This window comes from Ovis aries, chromosome 23, assembly GCF_016772045.2.
Source record: "Ovis aries strain OAR_USU_Benz2616 breed Rambouillet chromosome 23, ARS-UI_Ramb_v3.0, whole genome shotgun sequence".
NCBI classification, from domain to species: Eukaryota; Metazoa; Chordata; class Mammalia; order Artiodactyla; family Bovidae; genus Ovis; species Ovis aries.
The window spans coordinates 43,363,713-43,381,763 of NC_056076.1; the positions used below are offsets into that span (position 1 = coordinate 43,363,713).

The following is an 18,051-nucleotide window of genomic DNA, read 5'->3' on the forward strand; positions in this document are numbered from 1 at the left end:
AATCCTCACATTTTTTGATTACTCTAGTTTTGTAGTATTGTCTGAAGTATGGGAGGGTTATGCCTCCTTCTTTCTTCTTTTTCTTCAAGATTGCTTTAGCAATTCTGGGTCTTTTATGGTTCCATATACATTCTAAGATTATTTATTCTAGTTCTGTGAAGAACGTCATAATTTAACAGGAATTGAATTAAATCTGTAGACTGTCCAAACATTCTTATTTGAAGCCCCAACTTCCAATTGACTGTATTTGTAGATAATGCAGTATCTTTCACGAATATACATGCAGAAATTCTCAACAAAATACTGGCAAACCAAAGTCAGCATCATATTTGAAGGATTCTACACCATGACCAAGAGGGATTTATCTCAGAATATCAGGATGATTCAACATAAGAAAATTAGTCAATGTAATACATCAAGTTAATAGAATGATGTTTTAAAATTACATGACATTCTCAATTGACAGCAAAGGCATTTGACAAAAATCCAACACTGTTTCATGAGAGAAAGCACTTGGAGTACTAGGGAAGGTAACTTTCTCAACATAATAAAGGGCACTTGTGAAAAACTCACAGCTAACTTCTTACTCAGTGTTAAGAGACTGAAATTGTTTCCTCTAAGATCAAGAATAGGATCAAAAATGCCCATTTTCACCATTACAATTTAATATCGTACTGGAAGTTCTAGCCACATCACGTAGACAAGAAGAAATATTAGGCATCTGTATGGGAAAGGAAGAAGTAAAGGTATCTCTATATACATATGATGGGATTATAATTAATAGAAAATCATAATCATTAAAGGTTGCTAGAACTAATAAATAAGTTCAGCAAAGTTGAGGATACAAAATAGGGAGTGAAAGTGAGTCTCTCATTCTCACTGCTTATAAAAATAATTTTCTTAGAGATTTTTTTGGTGTGTGTATGTCTATATGGTTTACATATATTTACAAGCATATAAAGTATACTTTAATGTGGATGAAATTGTAGTTTATACACTTTGCTTTTTTGATTAACATATGCTTTTTGTATGTTAAAAACCTATAGTTCCACTCCAGTTCTTTAATTAGCTTCCTGATATTCTGTGGGAACAGTGTAACAGTTTCTAACCAAGGATCAGTTAGACTGCTCCCAATTTATTTGTATTTTAGATGCTACAGTGAATATTATCGATATGTGTATATACACACACAAATACCTGCCAATACATATTCAGAGGATAATTTCCCAGCAGGGAGTGCTTAGTAAACATTAAAAAAAAAATGTTACATGTGTTTGAGGGGGTAGGAACCCTAAGACTGCTTACATAGAGCTTTGTTGCACAGTGTGCCCACACGGTGGCAGGAGAGGTCTATTAATCTTGACAACTGTGCATCATGCATTTCAAAAAACTGTTCACAGGCTGGTCTGGATATTGTTTCCTCCTAAATGGTGTTACTGTGATTTCCCCGTGTTAATTTGTAACAATGTTAATTATTTTTGTAAGTTGAAACTGATATAATATTTTCAGTCAGTGGTTATAACCTATGCTGCAGTTTCTGGTAATGTGCCCCAAGTAAAGGAATCTAAAGACACAGTATTAATATCCTCTATGTGACAACCAATAAAAGAATGAATTGCGATGTTATGGGGAGGGAGGTGGGAGGGGGGTTCATGTTTGGGAACGCATGTAAGAATTAAAGATATTAAAATTTAAAAAATAAAAAACTAAAAAAAAAAAAGAATGAATTGCAACATCAGTCTCTAAAAATGCAAGTTTTATGAATGACGATAGCAAAACATTTAGACTATTCCTAATCACCACGTTACTTTGCTGTTGTTCATTTGCTGTCGTGTCCGACTCTTTGAGATTCCATTGACTGCAGCAAGCCAGGCTTCCCTGTCCTTCATTATCTCCCAGAGTTTGCTCAAACTCATGTCCATTAAGTTGATGATACTATCCAACCATCTCATCCTCTATCATTCACTTCTCCTCCTGCCTTCAGTCTTTCCCAGCATCAGCGTCTTTTCCACTACTTTACTTTGTAGTGATCAAATATTTTTCTAAAAGTTTTAGCCACAATAGTGCGTAGAAATCATAAAGTCCCTAGATTTTTCCTAGTTGTGTCTTCTTGAGAGAAAACTGATGATTGTTTTGGACACCAGACCCCTTGGTCATGAGGCATCTTTGCAATGCCAGAAAACATAAGGGAAATGGATAGAATTTAAAGTGCCCAGAAGCAGAAATACAGAGCAGAACTTAGGCTATTTATGGGAGAGACTTAGTTCAGGTTGTATGTAAGGGTTGGGAAGAGGAATTAATTACATAGAAATACATATCACAGAAAGTAAAGAGTCACAGAGGTATACTCTGTTTTAATAAAATATGAGGATATCTTGGTTGTGTTGGAGTTCAGGATAGTTCTGACTCTGGTTAGAGAACTTGTCCCTGGATCCCAATAATATTCCTGCATAGGATCTTGGAAGATCCAGATGCTGATGTCAGCAGCTAGAACTCTGGCCTCCTGCCCTCCTATTCTGACTGCATGGCAGATTGAGGAGTCCCTGTAAATCAGATCTTCATGATCACTGTATCTGAGGATCAATTAAACATCAGAGCCTAGTGAAGAATATCCATCACAGTGGGAAAGGAACACCTCCAAATGTTCTTCAAGACTCCTTACCTGCTGGGAGATTGATTTTCTCCCTAATTTTTTAGTTTACAAATCTGTTCTGGCACAGCAGTTTTTAAACTTATTTATTTTTAGCTACAGACTCTTGTAGCAGTGGTATTTCAACATGGAATCTCAATATATAGAATATGAATAAAATAGCAAAAAAGACTAGGACCACTGGTTGAAGAGTCTCCTGATTTACCGCACAGGTGATTCCTGAAAATGGCAAGGTTTCCTGGAACGCGACCAGGTGGCTCTGCATGATGACAACAGATGGAGCCCCACCCACCCCTGGGCCAAGCCTCTTACAGGTTCATGATGCCCTCAGAGTCACCCTTGACTCACTGAACAAGCAGTTATCTGGAGCTCACTGTTGGCCAAGTATAGGGACCGATTCTGGGCACACAGAAATGAACCAGGTCTGGGTCCCACCTCAGAGCTCAGGTGAGTGCAGGATGCCTTTCCAAACTCCGGAGCACTTTGTGACCACCTCCACCACTCGTCAGCCCTGCCTGTTCCTAGGCCTAACCCCAGAGATGCCAATTCAAAAGCTAAAAGAGGAGTGAAATCTAGATACCTGCTTCCTTACGGGTAATCTGGTGGGAGAGACAGAAACACAAACAGGTGTGGTACTTATAAAACACTGTGCTGAGAGTACGAGAGAGGTATCAGGAGGAGCCACAGGATGGTGAGGGGGCGCTGAGCACCCCAAGCCACAGCCAAACAAAGCTTTGGAGGGATGTGGCAGGCTGATGGGATGGCATTCTGAGGGGCCATCTAGGACTGAGCCAGGTCAGCAGGGATGGTCACAGCAGTTTTAACCACGGGCATGTACTCTGTCTTCATTAATTCCGACTAGGCCAAAAGGACATTTTTTTTTTTTTTTTTAGTAGTAGTGCTTCCATGTCAAGAATGATGACACTGATGTTCAGGAGGTTAGCAATTTGCAAAAGGGGAGCCAGGACTGGAACCCAGGTTTGTTCCTCTTCAAATGCATGCCTTCAGCTGCAGCTGTTAAATCAAATTGGCTCTTAAAGCATGTGGAAGATGGAATGGATTAAAACAATCTGAAAGAGGTAAATCCCTAAGGATTCAGTAACTGGCTGGATGTAGGGTCGGGGAGTACTCCAGCTTGGTGCACCTGGGTGATGCCAGGGTCCTGGCCATTGACTCCTGGAAGAAGAATCTGCTTAGGGTGGGAGATGTATGACCATGATATGTTTGAGGTAGGACCTAGATGGGTAGGAGTGAGATGGAGAGAAAGGTGAGAAGTCAGTGGAAACTAGGATACTCAGTGAGTCACTTGGGGAGCAGGTGTAGAGGGAGAAGAACAGAGAGGCAAAAGGTGTGTGCAGGGGAAATGGGAAGGACCAGAACAGAGGATGCAGAGGGAGCAGAGTTCTGGGAGAGAGACCAGTAGTTCTCTTGCAGCACAGAGGCCCATGAGGAGGGCAACAGAACAGCGCCTGTCACACTGGAAGCACAATGATGACTGATGAGAGCTTTCGAGAGCCTGTTCCAGTGGGGTAAAACTGCCAAGATGCTGCATGGTGGGGCTGTGGTGGGGCCAGGGGTCTCTGTTCCTAACAGGCTCCCAGGTGATAAAGCTGATGCTGCTCCTGGACCAGACTTGGTGGAACAGAACAAGAGAAAGGGTGGTGTTTGACCAAAAATGGTGGTAGTGGTATAGGACTCGAAGCAGGGCCATGCCTTTCATCTGTTGTTCAACAGTCAACGATTTATCACACGTCTGTTGGGTTTCTGACTCGGGAATTGCCAAGGATGATGGTAACCTAGTTCCCGTGGTCTTAACAATGGTGGGAAGTCATGGAGGGGAGTACGTTTAAGTAGTGATGGAGCCACTGAGGTGCTGGGACCTGACAGCTGTGTGTGAGGTGGCTTTGAAAGTGAGGCAGGTGCAGGTACAGTGAGCCAGGAGGCCACCCTCTAGAGACTCCCACCCTCAGGTCCCACCTCCACCACTAAGTTGTATCTCTGCCCAGATGTTTCCTGGTTTGTTGCTGTTTAGTCGCTCAGTTGTGTCTGACTCTTTGCAGCATGCCAGGCTTCCCTGTCTTTCTCTGTCTCCCAGAGTTTGCTAAAAGTCATGTTCATGGTTAGGGTCTCAGTTTCCCTAGATTCTCACTACAATGTCTTCTGTCACCATCCAGCCTGATTTCTTTAGCCTCATGCTCAATACATATTTGTGGGAAATGCTAATTTTAAACGATGATGCTTTTTAAAGCTAAATGACAGCCCTGAGCTCAGAGCCTAGTGCAGGGCATGTTTCACAGCTGGCCTGGCCACAGCAGCCAGTCACTGGGCATGGCTGTGTGGGACTCCTGCAAACCTGGTGCCATCTCAGCTCAGCTCTCAGCTTGTGATCATTGGATGTGGTTTTGCACCTCCATGAACCCCAGTCTGCTCACCAATGAAACAGGGAACAGCACTGCTGTGGGAAGATCACCCTGAGCATCTAGCTACAGGTGGTGAAGGTGGAGTGTGTGGAGTGTGGAGATGGTGGGCTGGGATCTCCTAGCCCAGGTCTTCTGGCTGCTTCCCCACTTTCCCAGCTTCACTGACTAGTCACAGAGGTAGGCCCGGGGTGCCCACTCCATGTGCATGCTACACTGGGTGTTCCCTTGTGCCCAGTACCAGAGGGTCACCCTGTGCTCAAACTAGCATCTTGCTTCTTTGCACTTGAACTGTATTTGTTGGTAGTTGGGGGGTAAATAAAAATCTACAACGAAGAAATTATTTTTTCCCCAGTGTAAAAGGAATCTCTCCTTACCCTTTTCTTAGAGCATTTACTCTAGAATCCTTATAGGTTGTCTTTTTGAGATGTATGTAAACATTGTTAAAGGCCAAATAGGCCTTTAGCTAGTTGAACAACTTAGGAATGTTTTCTTCTCAGGGATCTGGATAACAAAGGAGTCATCCTTTTGAAATGTCAGCATAAGTTCCAGGGAGCACCAGGCTTCCAATTGCAACCCCACCTTCTATGGGAATGAGAAATGTATCTCTCCTTTGGGTGAAGACAAGTAGCGAACCCAAGGGGGCCACTCCAGTGGCCGGGTGAATTTAGGATGCGCTCTGACAAGTAGTGCTGTCAGTTCTCATACTTGAGAGCAGGTCGCGAGGGTCTCAGCAACGTGGCTACATACAGGGTTGGATTTCTTGGAGTCTTCAAATCCCAAGGCGGAGGGGCTGTGAGGAGTCTCACGTTCTGATTTAAGGCCTTTCTACAACTTCTGCTTCCTTCCTCCTCCACTCGGTGGAGAGGCTTGTCGGGCTGGCAGGACACAGTTACGCATCCTTTCCCACTGTGGGAACCTGCCTGGCTGGAAGGGGCTTTCGGAGAATCTGGACCATCTGACCTATAGGAATGAACCCTGCCCACATCAGAAGGTGGCGCTCGGCGCCCACCGCCCACACCACTGCAGTCCACTCCCCTCGGCGGAGCCACGGGACTGCTGCTCACGTGATGTGCGGGCTCAGCGCCGAGTCCCGCCCCGCCCACCGCGTGCTCACGCTCCGCCCCCGAACAGAGCGGAGCATCCCGGGGCCTTGGAGCATCCCTGCCTGAGCTCTGCGGTGCGATGAGGGTCTGGAGCTCAGAGCACGTGTTCGGGTGAGCAGGCTGAGGCCACAGTGGGTCCAGACCTGCCTGGGCCTGACCCGCGGCCTCGAGGAGGGCGGGCTCTGTTACTCTCTGCGCCACGGGGTGGGCAGTGATGCGCTCCAAGGCTTGGGGTGAGGGGACGGCATCCTCGGCTCCGCCGGCCTGGTCTCACCTCGCGCGGGGCCATCACTGGGGCGAGGGCGGGACCCGGTGTGCAGCTGACCACCGGTTCCAGAGGGAGCCAGCCTGGGCACGTGGGGCTCTGTGGCCGCGAACGCAGGTGGGCATGGAAAGCCTCCAGCTGCTTACAAGTGTTCTCCTAACCTAGGCGGTATCATCTCTTGTCTATTTCATCTGTGACACTCTGAGCTCATTCTTTCATTATTTTTTTAAAGTAACATATTTTTAAATTCTCTGCTCCCACTTAGAATAGCATTTCTATTTTTTAATTTAAAAAAGTACTTTGTCCTTTCCATGTAAAATTATAATTAAAATTTATCAATGGGTTTAAAACCTCTGAAATTATTTTAATGAAATCTTTAGACTTGATGGGATTCAATTTTAGTGTTGATTTTTGTACAGCCTGCAGCCTTTCTCAACTGGGTTCCATTCCCAGACTGACTCCAGAGATTTTCTCAGTTCTCCCAAGGATGGGGCATGCCAGCACCCTCTGGATGCAAAGGGGTACAAGTTAAGTCCCTGGGAATGGTGGATGCCCAGGCTGTGCAGCTCAGGCCAGAACTGCCCTACAAATTCAGGAGATTTTGGTTGATAAACAGAAGTGATTTGTCAGCTCTGAAAAGTCACTGTTGATAATATTCACCTATTTAAATCATACAATTCAAATCATACAAATCAATCAAATCAGAGACTTACAGTAAATTTACATAGTTGTACAACATTTCTGTGGTCTAGAGCATTTCCTCATCCTGCAAAGACCCCTCATGCCCATCTGCAGTCACATTCCAGTCTCCTTCTCAGGAAGATTAGTATCTGCTTGTGTTTCTATGAATTTGCCTTTTCTGGACGTTTCTCATAAATGCAGTCATATACCACATGGTCTTTTGTGTCTCGCTGCTTTTATTTAGCTTCATTGTTGTGGGAGCCTCCATTCCTGCTTCCTCACCTCATTGGTTTTGTGTCCTGGCACATAGTTTTTACTCATTGAGAGACTGAGGAATATCACAGGGACCAGGTGCCCTTTGAAATGAGGGCTACTGTCCGCCAGAGGAATTCCTGTCAATCCATGAGCTGCTGTGGAAGGCATGGATCTCCTGTCACTGATTTGTGAATTTAAAAGCCAAGTGCCTTGATGAAAATCAACAAATGTGAAAGATAACAGAGGAGGCCACACAGCTGCCAGGGTGGGTCATGAGATGTTGTGTGGCAGGTGGCACTGCACCTGCAGGATGGTGCAGAGTTGGAAACCTGGCTTTCTAGCTGAGCTTACGGTAGACTTTCCCCTTGCTTAGTCCCTTGAAATGCCTGATTTTTTTCCTTTGAGGATTACATACTTTTCTTTTTTACACTTGTTCTCTTTTTATATGTTTGTTGATTAGAAATATTAAAATTTATTCTTGAAAGGCCAAAAATAATCAGGCACAAAGACTTAAAATTTTTTAACTTGAAATAACAGTTAATTTACAATGTTGTATTAGTTTTGGGGTTTTGTTTTTTTGTGGTCACATTCGGGATCTTAGTTCTCCGACTAGGGATCGAATCTGCACTCCCTGAAATGAAAGTGCAGAGTCTTAACCACTGGACTGCAGAGTGTGTGTATGTGTTTGTGTGCTGTTTTAGATTCTTTTCCTTTATAGGTTATTATAAGATACTGAATATAGCTCCCTATGCTTACACAGATCCTTGTTAGTTATTTATTTTATATATATATATTAGTGTGTATATGTTAATCCCAGACTTCTAATTTAATCCCCTTCTCCTCCTTGGTAATCATAAATTTGTTTTCTATGTCTGTGAGTGTGTTTCTCTTTGTAAATAAGTTTGTTTGTATCATTTTTTTCCTCCAGAGTGCACATATAGACAATATCGTATGATATTTGTCTTGGCCTGACTTACTTCACTTGATATAATAATCTCTTAAGTTCATCCATGTTGCCGCAAATGACAGTACTTTATCCTTTTTTATGGCTGAATAGTATTACATCATGTATATTCTTTATCTGTTCCTCTGTAGATGGACATTTAGGTTGCTTCCATATCTTGGCTATTGTAAATAGGGCTGCTGTGGACATTGGGGTGCACGTATCTTTTAGAATTATAGTTTTCTCCAGATATATGCCCAGGAGTGGGATTGCAAGATCACATGGTAGCTTTTGAGAAACCTCCATACTGTTCTCCATAGTGGCTGTATCACTTTACATTTCCACCAACAGTGTAGGAGGGTTCTGTTTTCTTCATACCCTCTCCAGCATTTGTTATTTATAGACTTTTAATGATGGCCATTCTGACCAGTGTGAAGTGGTACGTTATTGTTGTTTTGATTTGCATTTCTCTAATAATTAGCAGTGTTGAACATCATTTCATGTGCTTACTGGCCATTTGTATATCTTCTTTTTAAAATTTTTAAAAATTAATTTTTGGGGGGTATAGTTGCTGCCCTCTGTATGTCATATTTGGAGGTAAAATGTCTACTTAGGTCTTCTGCCCCTCCCCTCTTTTCTGTATTGAGCTGTTGGTATATTTTGAAAATTAACCAGTTGCATCATTTGCAGAATTTTCTCCCATTCTCTAGGTTGTCCTTTCGTTTATGGTTTCCTTTGCTGAGGAGCAGAAAATTTTGATTTTGTCAAGTTTTCCTCCAGTGTTCATGCACCGAAGAAACCCTAGGAATGGAGATCAGACAGAGCCGAGAGCAGTGTAAACCCAAAGTAGTGGAGAGCTCTTTGGTTTAAAGTAGCTAAAATAGCAGTGGAAAACACAGGACTGAAATAAAAACATACAAAAAGGGGCACTTAAAAATTAACAGGCTTATAATTGTGGGTTTATAAATCCCATCTTCACAGTATTGACTGTGGTTTCAGGTGGACCTATAACAAAATCTTTATTGGCACAACCAGTATGAGCAGATTTCTAACAGAGTCAAGGCTGTATGCTGCGTGGATTCTAGCCGATCCCAGGACTTTTAATGATGGCTATCTACTAGGCAGTGTCATTTCAGGGAAGTAGGGTTTGGAGGAGAGGCTGCCCTAAAGCAGGCTTGCTCTCTGGCTGGGAGTAGGGAAAGACCCCCCACCCTTTTTAAATAAGAGAAATGAGGCTCTGCAGCAGGAGCTGCAGTGCCCATTGTCTGCTGTCCCCACCCCAGTGTTGTTCCCTCCTCGCTCCCACACGCAGTCTCAGTTATGAACCCAGTGGGCAGCTTCCTGAAGGTCCACTTGACCTGGGTTTACTCTTAAACAGAATTGACTATTGTTCATTGTCTTAAAATAGAAATGACTGACACCATCTTGTACAGTGCTTTTCATTTTCCTTTTCTTCACAACAGTGTGTTCCTGAGATGTGTGTGTGTATCTGTTTGAGATCTGTGCATATATGTATATACATACACCATTTATCCTTTCTCTCATTGAAGGGGCATAATTTCTCCCTTATTAAAAATCAGGCTGTGGTGACCACTTCTGTATCTATTTGTGATTCATGTAATCAAGGGCTTAATTAGGCCAGAGTCCTCAAACTGTTCATCATCAGGACCTCTTTAAACTCTTAGAAAATATGCAGTTCAGTTCAGTCGCTCAGTCATGTCCTACTCTTTGTGACTCCATGAATCGCAGCACGCTAGGGCTCCCTGAGCATCACCAACTCCCAGAGTTGACCCAAACTCATGTCCATCGAGTTGGTAATGCCATCCAGCTATCTCACCCTCTGTCATCCTCTTCTCCTCCTGCCCCCAATCCCTCCCAGCATCAGAGTCTTTTCCAATGAGTCAACTCTTCGCATGAGGTGGCCAAAGTATTGGAGTTTCAGCTTCAGCATCAGTCCTTCCCATGAACGCCCAGGACTGATCTCCTTCAGAATGGACTGGTTGGATCTCCTTGCAGTTGAAGGGACTCTCAAGAGTCTTCTCCAACACCACAGTTCAAAAGCATCAATTCTTTGGTGTTCAGCCTTCTTCACAGTCCAACTCTCACATGCATACATGACCACTGGAAAAACCATAGCCTTGACTAGACGGACCTTAGTCGGCAAAGTAATGTCTCTGCTTTTGAATATACTATCTAGGTTGGTCATAACTTTTCTTCCAAGGAGTAAGCGTCTTTTAATTTCATGGCTGCAGTCACCATCTGCAGTGATTTTGGAGCCCCCCAAAATAAATCTGAAACTGTTTCCACTGTTTCCCCGTCTATTTCCCATGAAGTGATGGGACCAGATGCCATGATCTTCGTTTTCTGAATGTTGAGCTTTAGGCAAACTTTTTCACACTCCACTTTCACTTTCATCAAGAGGGTTTTTAGTTCCTCTTCACTTTCTGCCATAAGGGTGGTATCATCTGCATATCTGAGGTGATTGATAGTTCTCCCGGCAGTCTTGATTCCAGCTTGTGTTTCTTCCAGCCCAGCGTTTCTCATGATGTACTGTGCATAGAAGTTAAATAAGCAGGGTGACAATATATAGCCCTGACGTACTCCGTTTCCTATTTGGAAACAGTCTGTTTTTCCATGTCCAGTTCTAACTGCTGCTTGCTGACCTGCATACAGATTTCTCAAGAGGCAGGTCAGGTGGTCTGGTATTCCCATCTCTTTCAGAATTTTCCACAGCTTATTGTGATCCACACAGTCAAAGACTTTGGCATAGTCAATAAAGCAGAAATAGATGTTTTTCTGGAACTCTCTTGCTTTTTCCATGATCCAGCGGATGTTGGCAATTTGATCTCTGGTTCCTCTGCCTTTTCTAAAACCAGCTTGAACATCTGGAAGTTCACGGTTCACCTATTGCTGAAGCCTGGCTTGGAGAATTTTGAGCATTACTTTACTAGCGTGTGAGATGAGTGCAATTGTGCGGTAGTTTGAGCATTCTTTGGCATTGCCTTTCTTTGGAATTGGAATGATAACTGACCTTTTCCAGTCCTGTGGCCACTGCTGAGTTTTCCAAATTTGCTGGCATATTGAGTGCAGCACTTTCACAGCATCATCTTTCAGGATTTGTAACAGCTCAACTGGAATTCCATCATCTCCACTAGCTTTGTTCGTAGTGATGCTTTCTAAGGCCCACTTGACTTCACATTCCAAGATGTCTGGCTCTAGATTAGTGGTCACATCATCATGATTATCTGGGTAGTGAAGATCTTTTTGTACAGTTCTTCTGTGTATTCTTGCCACCTCTTCTTAATATCTTCTGCTTCTGTTCGGTCCATACCATTTCTGTCCTTTATCAAGCCCATCTTTACATGAAATGTTCCCTTGGTATCTCTAATTTTCTTGAAGAGATCTCTAGTCTTTCCCATTCTCTTGTTTTCCTCTATTTCTTTGCATTGATCGCTAAAGAAGGCTTTCTTATCTCTTCTTGCTATTCCCTGGAACTCTGCATTCAGATGCTTATATCTTTCCTTTTCTCCTTCGCTTTTCGCCTCTCTTCTTTTCACAGCTATTTGTAAGGCCTCCCCAGACAGCCATTTTGCTTTTTTGCATTTCTTTTCCATGGGGATGGTCTTGATCCCTGTCTCCTGTACCACGTCACGAACCTCATTCCATAGTTCATCAGGCACTCTATCTATCAGATCTAGGCCCTTAAATCTATTTCTCACTTCCACTATATAATCATAAGGGATTTGATTTAGGTCATACCTGAATGGTCTAGGGGTTTTCCCTACTTTCTTCAATTTGAGTCTGAATTTGGCAATAAGGAGTTCATGATCTGAGCCACAGTCAGCTCCTGGTCTTGTTTTTGTTGACTGTATAGAGCTTCTCCATCTTTGGCTGCAAAGAATATAATCAATCTGATTTCAGTGTTGACCATCTGGTGATGTCCATGTGTAGCATCTTCTCTTGTGTTGTTGGAAGAGGGTGTTTGCTATGACCAGTGCCTTTTCTTGGCAAAACTCTATTAGTCTTTGCCCTGCTTCATTCTTCATTCCAAGGCCAAATTTGCCTGTTACTCCAGGTGTTTCTTGACTTCCTACTTTTGCATTCCAGTCCCCTATAATGAAAAGGACATCTTTTTTTGGGTCTTAGTTCTAAAAGGTCTTGTAGGTCTTCATAAAACCGTTCAAATTCAGCTTCTTTAGCGTTACTGATTGGGGCATAGACTTGGATAACTGTGATATTGAATGGTTTGCCTTGGAGACGAACAGAGATCATTCTGTCGTTTTTGCGACTGCAACCAAGTAGTGCATTTCAGACTCTTTCGTTGACCATGATGGCTACTCCATTTCTTCTGGGGGATTCCTGCCCGCAGTAGTAGATATAATAGTCATCTGAGTTAAATTCACCCATTCCAGTCCATTTTAGTTTGGTGATTCCTAGAATGTCGACGTTCACTCTTGCCATCTCTTGTTTGACCACTTCTAATTTGCCTTGATTCATGGACCTGACATTCCAGGTTCCTATGCAATATTGCTTTTTACAGCATCAGACCTTGCTTCTATGACCAGTCACATCCACAGCTGGGTATTGTTTTTGCTTTGGCTCCGTCCCTTCATTCTTTCTGGAGTTATTTCTCCACTGATCTCCAGTAGCATATTGGGCACCTACTGACCTGCGGAGTTCCTCTTTGGTATCCTGTCATTTTGCCTTTTCATACTGTTCATGGGGTTCTCAAGGCAAGAATACTGAAGTGGTTTGCCATTCCCTTCTCCAGTGGACCACATTCTGTCAGACCTCTCCACCATGACCTGCCTGTCTTGGGTTGCCCCGTGGGCATGGCTTGATTTCATTGAGTTAGACAAGGCTGTGTCGTCCTAGTGTGATTAGATTGACTAGTTTTCTGTGAGTGTGGTTTCAGTTTGTCTGCCCTCTGATGCCCTCTTGCAACACCTACCATCTTACTTGGGTTTCTTTTACCTTGGGCGTGGGGTATCTCTTCACGGCTGCTCCAGCAAAGCACAGCTGCTGCTCCTTACCTTGGACGAGGGGTATCTCCTTACATCTTCCTTAATAAACACAGTACATTAACATAAATAACATTTTTTAAATTTAAAAAACCTGTAGCTTCCAAAACCCTTACAAGTAGTAAGAGTGGCGCTGTTTATTTTTTGCTAATTTCTGTAATGTCAGGCAGCACAGATACTGACTTGATGCTTCCATCAGCTTCTGCATTCAGTGTTCCAGTCTGTTGTTTTGGCTGAAGTAAATGATTAAAACGCAGCCTCACACACTGTATATGCGTAAAACCTACATGGGAAAGGTAGCAGTATTTCAGAAATCTTTAAAAATAGTCATGGCTCTTCTTTGCTACTACAGCAAAACAAACCGTAGTTTCTCAGATTAATTGCAGCAGGAAACCTGACACCACGACTGACCAGAGTAATTGGCCTGTCTGGTGCTTTGAATGATTCCTTTTCCCTGTGAATTGTGACGTGTTGCACTGGTCATCAGGCTGTGCGGTTACTGGGTACAATGTGGGGCAAGCATCTGGTAGTGATGCCAGCTTTCTAAAAGTCCGATTGTCTCTGTGAAGCTCAAACTCTATCTTTGGCACCAAATGCTGTCAGGTATTTTTCTCTAAGTAACAGGATCACTTCATTGATCTTTGAGCAGACTCCTGTCCAACACTTATGTCTGAATGACTACAGTTTGTGTTCAGTGGTTTAGAGGAGAAGTGATAGCTGGGAAGCACTGGACTAGACCACTGGACTCCCCCCAACCCAGCACCCCCTCCCTATCCCATAGCCACAAGCGCTTCCAACCACAGTGAGGCCTCCCAGTCCTTCCTGTGCTTTTGCCCAGAGCCAGGGGACCCGGTGTGGGGCCTTACTCTCTTATCAGGGACAGACCCTGGTGCTGGTGGACTTTCTGAGTGCACAGCTCCGCAGTGAGCGCCAAACAGCCTGGCCTGGTTGTTACTCCTGGGGAGAGGCCAACAGTTGTGGCCTCACAGGGGCTCCTGCAGCCTTGGCTGGCGTCCTGCAGCGAGGAGGGCAGGCCCTCTCCGCGGCGGCCAGGCTCCCAGAGGGGCCCGGGAGCCAGCTTTGTTGTCCTCACTTCAAGAACTGCTGGGCTGCCCAAGATTGCTTGGGCTCCAAGGACTTTTCCTACATCTTTTTTTTTTTTTTTGAGTCATTATGGATGTTTTGGAATTATGCAAAAGAGGAGGATGGAATAATGAGCACCAGCACCCTCCCCTGGGCTGTGGGAGTCTCATGACTGCTGTTTGCTCAGCCCACTGCCCCTTACAGTGGGTTGCTGTAGGCAAGACCTCAGACCTCACCCCACTTCCTCTTTCCTACACACTCTCTGAGCATAGAGCTGCCTTGTTCTTCCTTTTTAGTACCCTGGTGTGGTACCCAGAATTGCCCCCTTCCTGGCTGCTAGCCCAGCTATGTGCCCCCAGCCCTCAGTGCTGCTGCTGATGCGTTCTCAAAATGCAGGCGTAGAGGCCTTCCTGGGGCAGCTCCCAGGCCTCTGTATCACTCTGAGCCTTGGCTGGGGACCTTTATCCCAAGGATGAATTTCATCAACCAGTCTCCCAGGGATGGGGCCGGTTCATATATTCACCTGTGGGCCTGGCTTCCTGCTTTCATGTTCTCCCAACACTTGATATTTTCGACTCCTCAGCTTTAGCCAATCAAGTGAATACTGGGCTATTTTTTTTCTTAAAAAAAAAAAAAAAGTTTTTATATTTAGCTGTGCTGAGTCTTCATTTTGTGCTCAGGCTTTCTCTAGTTGTGGTAAGCAGGGGCTGCCCTTTGTTGTGATGTACAGGCTTCTCATTGTGGTAGCTTCTCTCATTGTGGAGCACAGTCTATAGGTACACAGACTCAGTAGTTGTTGCTCATGGGCTTGTGGGATCATCCTGGACCTGAGATCCAACTTATGTCCCCTGCAGTGGCAGGCAGATTCTTAACCACTGGACTATAAGGCAAGTCCCTGAGCTATTTTCTTTAACCAAGACGTGTGTGATACTAACTTGTATACGTAAACCTTGTAGTTAAAAATGGAATTATTTTTATGACTATTTTAAACACATTGTGCTTAGTTGAAATCATCTGTTAGAAAGATGCAAGGTTTCTATATAAAAGAAACTTTATGTGAGGTGTGCTTGATTACAAATATTTGTCAACTTTTAGATAGTTTCAAGTAATCTTAGAAGCCATAGCCTATTCTGCATAATGATTTTTATGGGACCTGTCTGGGAGCTTGACTTACAAAGTGCACATACAGCTTCACTCACTGAGAAAGCTCCCCCTTCTGTTCTCATGAGTCTGTGGGTGCTCCCTTCTTCCCCCAAGTGTGGTGCACTGTGGCCCTGATGGTGGTTTCCCAAGAAGAAAGTCTCCCTGTACTCTGCTGAGTGATCGGGACCAGTCTTGTCTCTGCTCCTTCATCCCCTTATGTTGGATCTAGTGGATGCGTTTAGCACAATGACACAATTCCACAGCTTGGAAAAACATTTCTGTGTTAAAGAGCAGGTTGTGTAGACCTGAGTGTGAAGGCCATTGGTGTGACTGAAAGATCGTGGAGTAGGGGCTGGGAGGCCTGACTGTCATCTGCATCCTCTTGCTAACTTTTTTTACCTGGGATGAGCCTTTTATGCCAAAGAATGCTCAAACTACTGCACAATTGCACTCATCTCACACGCTAGTAAAGTAATGCTCAAAATTCTCCAAGCCAGGCTTCAGCAATAGGTGAACCGTGAACTTCCAGATGTTCAAGCTGGTTTTAGAAAAGGCAGAGGAACCAGAGATCAAATTGCCAACATCCGCTGGATCATGGAAAAAGCAAGAGAGTTCCAGAAAACATCTATTTCTGCTTTATTGACTATGCCAAAGCCTTTGACTATGTGGATCACAATAAGCTGTGGAAAATTCTGAAAGAGATGGGAATACCAGACCACCTGACCTGCCTCTTGAGAAATTTGTAAGCAGGTCAGCAAGCAGCAGTTAGAACTGGACATGGAACAACAGACTGTTTCCAAATAGGAAAAGGAGTTCGTCAAGGCTATATATTGTCACCCTGCTTATTTAACTTATATGCAGAGTACATCATGAGAAACCCTGGGCTGGAGGAAGCACAGGCTGGAATCAAGATTGCCGGGAGAACTATCAATCACCTCAGATATGCAGATGATACCACCCTTATGGCAGAAAGTGAAGAACTAAAGAGCCTCTTGATGAAAGTGAAAGAGGAGCGTGAAAAAGTTGGCTTACAGCTCATCATTCAGAAAACCAAGATCATGGCATCTGGTCCCATCAATTCGTGGGAAATAGATGGGAAACAGTGGAAACAATGTCAGACTTTATTTTTTGGTGCTCCAAAATCACTGAAGATGGTGAGTGCAGCCGTGAAATTAAAAGACGCTTTCTCCTTGGAAGAAAAGTTATGACCAACCTAGACAGTATATTAAAAAGCAGAGACGTTATTTTGCCAACAAAGGTTTGGCATAGTCAAGGCTATGGTTTTTCCAGTAGTCATGTATGGATGTGAGAGTTGGACTGTAAAGAAAGCTGAGCACGAAGAATTGATGCTTTTGAACTATGGTGTTGGAGAAGACTCTTGAGAGTCCCTTGGACTGCAAAGAGATCCAACCAGTCCATCCTAAAGGAAATCAGTCCTGAATATTCATTGGAAGGACTGATGTTGAACCTGACACTCCAGTACTTTGGCCACGTGATGCGAAGAGCTGACTCATTTGAAAAGACCCTGATGCTGGAAAAGATTGAAGGTGGGAGGAGAAGGGGATGACAGAGGATGAGACGGTTGGATGGCATCACCAACTAGATGGACATGAGTTTGAGTAAACTCCGGGAGTTGATGATGGACAGGGAGGCCTGGCGTGCTGCAGTCCATGGGGTCACAAAAAGTCAGACACAACTGAGTGGCTGAGCTGAGCCTTTTATGAGGATAAAGTAAATTCATGGTCAATGAATTTGACAAAGTAAATTTCACGGTCAATGACCAATGATAAAGTTATATTTAAAAAAGACATCAAACATGGAACATTCTTCAATATGTTCATGATCTTTGATGTTTAATTTAGTAATTCCACTCTATAAATATATCCTAAGGACAGACAGACATGTTGAAAGGCTGGTGTGCACACATGTTCACTACTGCCTTCATTTTACGGTAAAGGTTGGATGCAGTCAAAATAATCTGCCAGAGGGGACTGGCTATACCACAGGGTGACCTTTTGTGCAGCTAGTTACAGTCCTCTATTTCTGAAAATAGCCTTGTGATACAGGAAAGTGCTCATCATCTGTTCCATATAAAAAGCAGGTGATTTGTGCATGCATGGAGCATGACCCCAGTTTAATTTCTAAGTGTGTGCATGTCTGTGTGGGGATGCATGTCTCCAGGTCTTGAGTCTGGACTGTCATCTGGGGAAGGACATGTTGCGGAGACCCCTGCCTTGGTGGCTGGAGACACCTGCCTCTGGGGCCAGATGCTTGCTGGGTACCTCCTGGAGGATCGGTCAGGACAGCAAGGCCTGGGGAATGTTCTCCCTGAGGACCTGACTCTGTGCCCTTTGTGGCCCTACAGCATTCGGCCTCAGCGGGCCTGGAGCCCTGGGAGCAGGGGCGGCTGTGCAGGCTCTGATGGCAGGAAACCAACAGAGACACTGGTGTCCACCCCTCTCCAGGGCTCAGGACCAGAGGGAGGGG

At 44.1% G+C, this 18,051-nt stretch overlaps 1 protein-coding gene across 9 annotated transcripts in view; it reads left to right on the plus strand.

Moving 5' to 3' along the window:
• PRELID3A (PRELI domain containing 3A) overlaps positions 1-18,051 on the plus strand; it is a 51,439-nt gene that overhangs the window by 17,645 nt on the left and 15,743 nt on the right. For 2 of the 9 annotated variants that reach the window (XM_042239309.2, XM_060405473.1), the window contains exon 1: positions 6,200-6,284. The exons of the other annotated variants lie outside the window; for them this stretch is intronic. In XM_042239309.2, coding sequence (XP_042095243.1) covers positions 6,253-6,284 — 32 coding nt within the window. In that variant the 5' untranslated portion in view covers positions 6,200-6,252. Of the gene's footprint in view, positions 1-6,199; positions 6,285-18,051 lie in introns of those variants that run through there. 9 annotated transcript variants of the gene reach the window in all.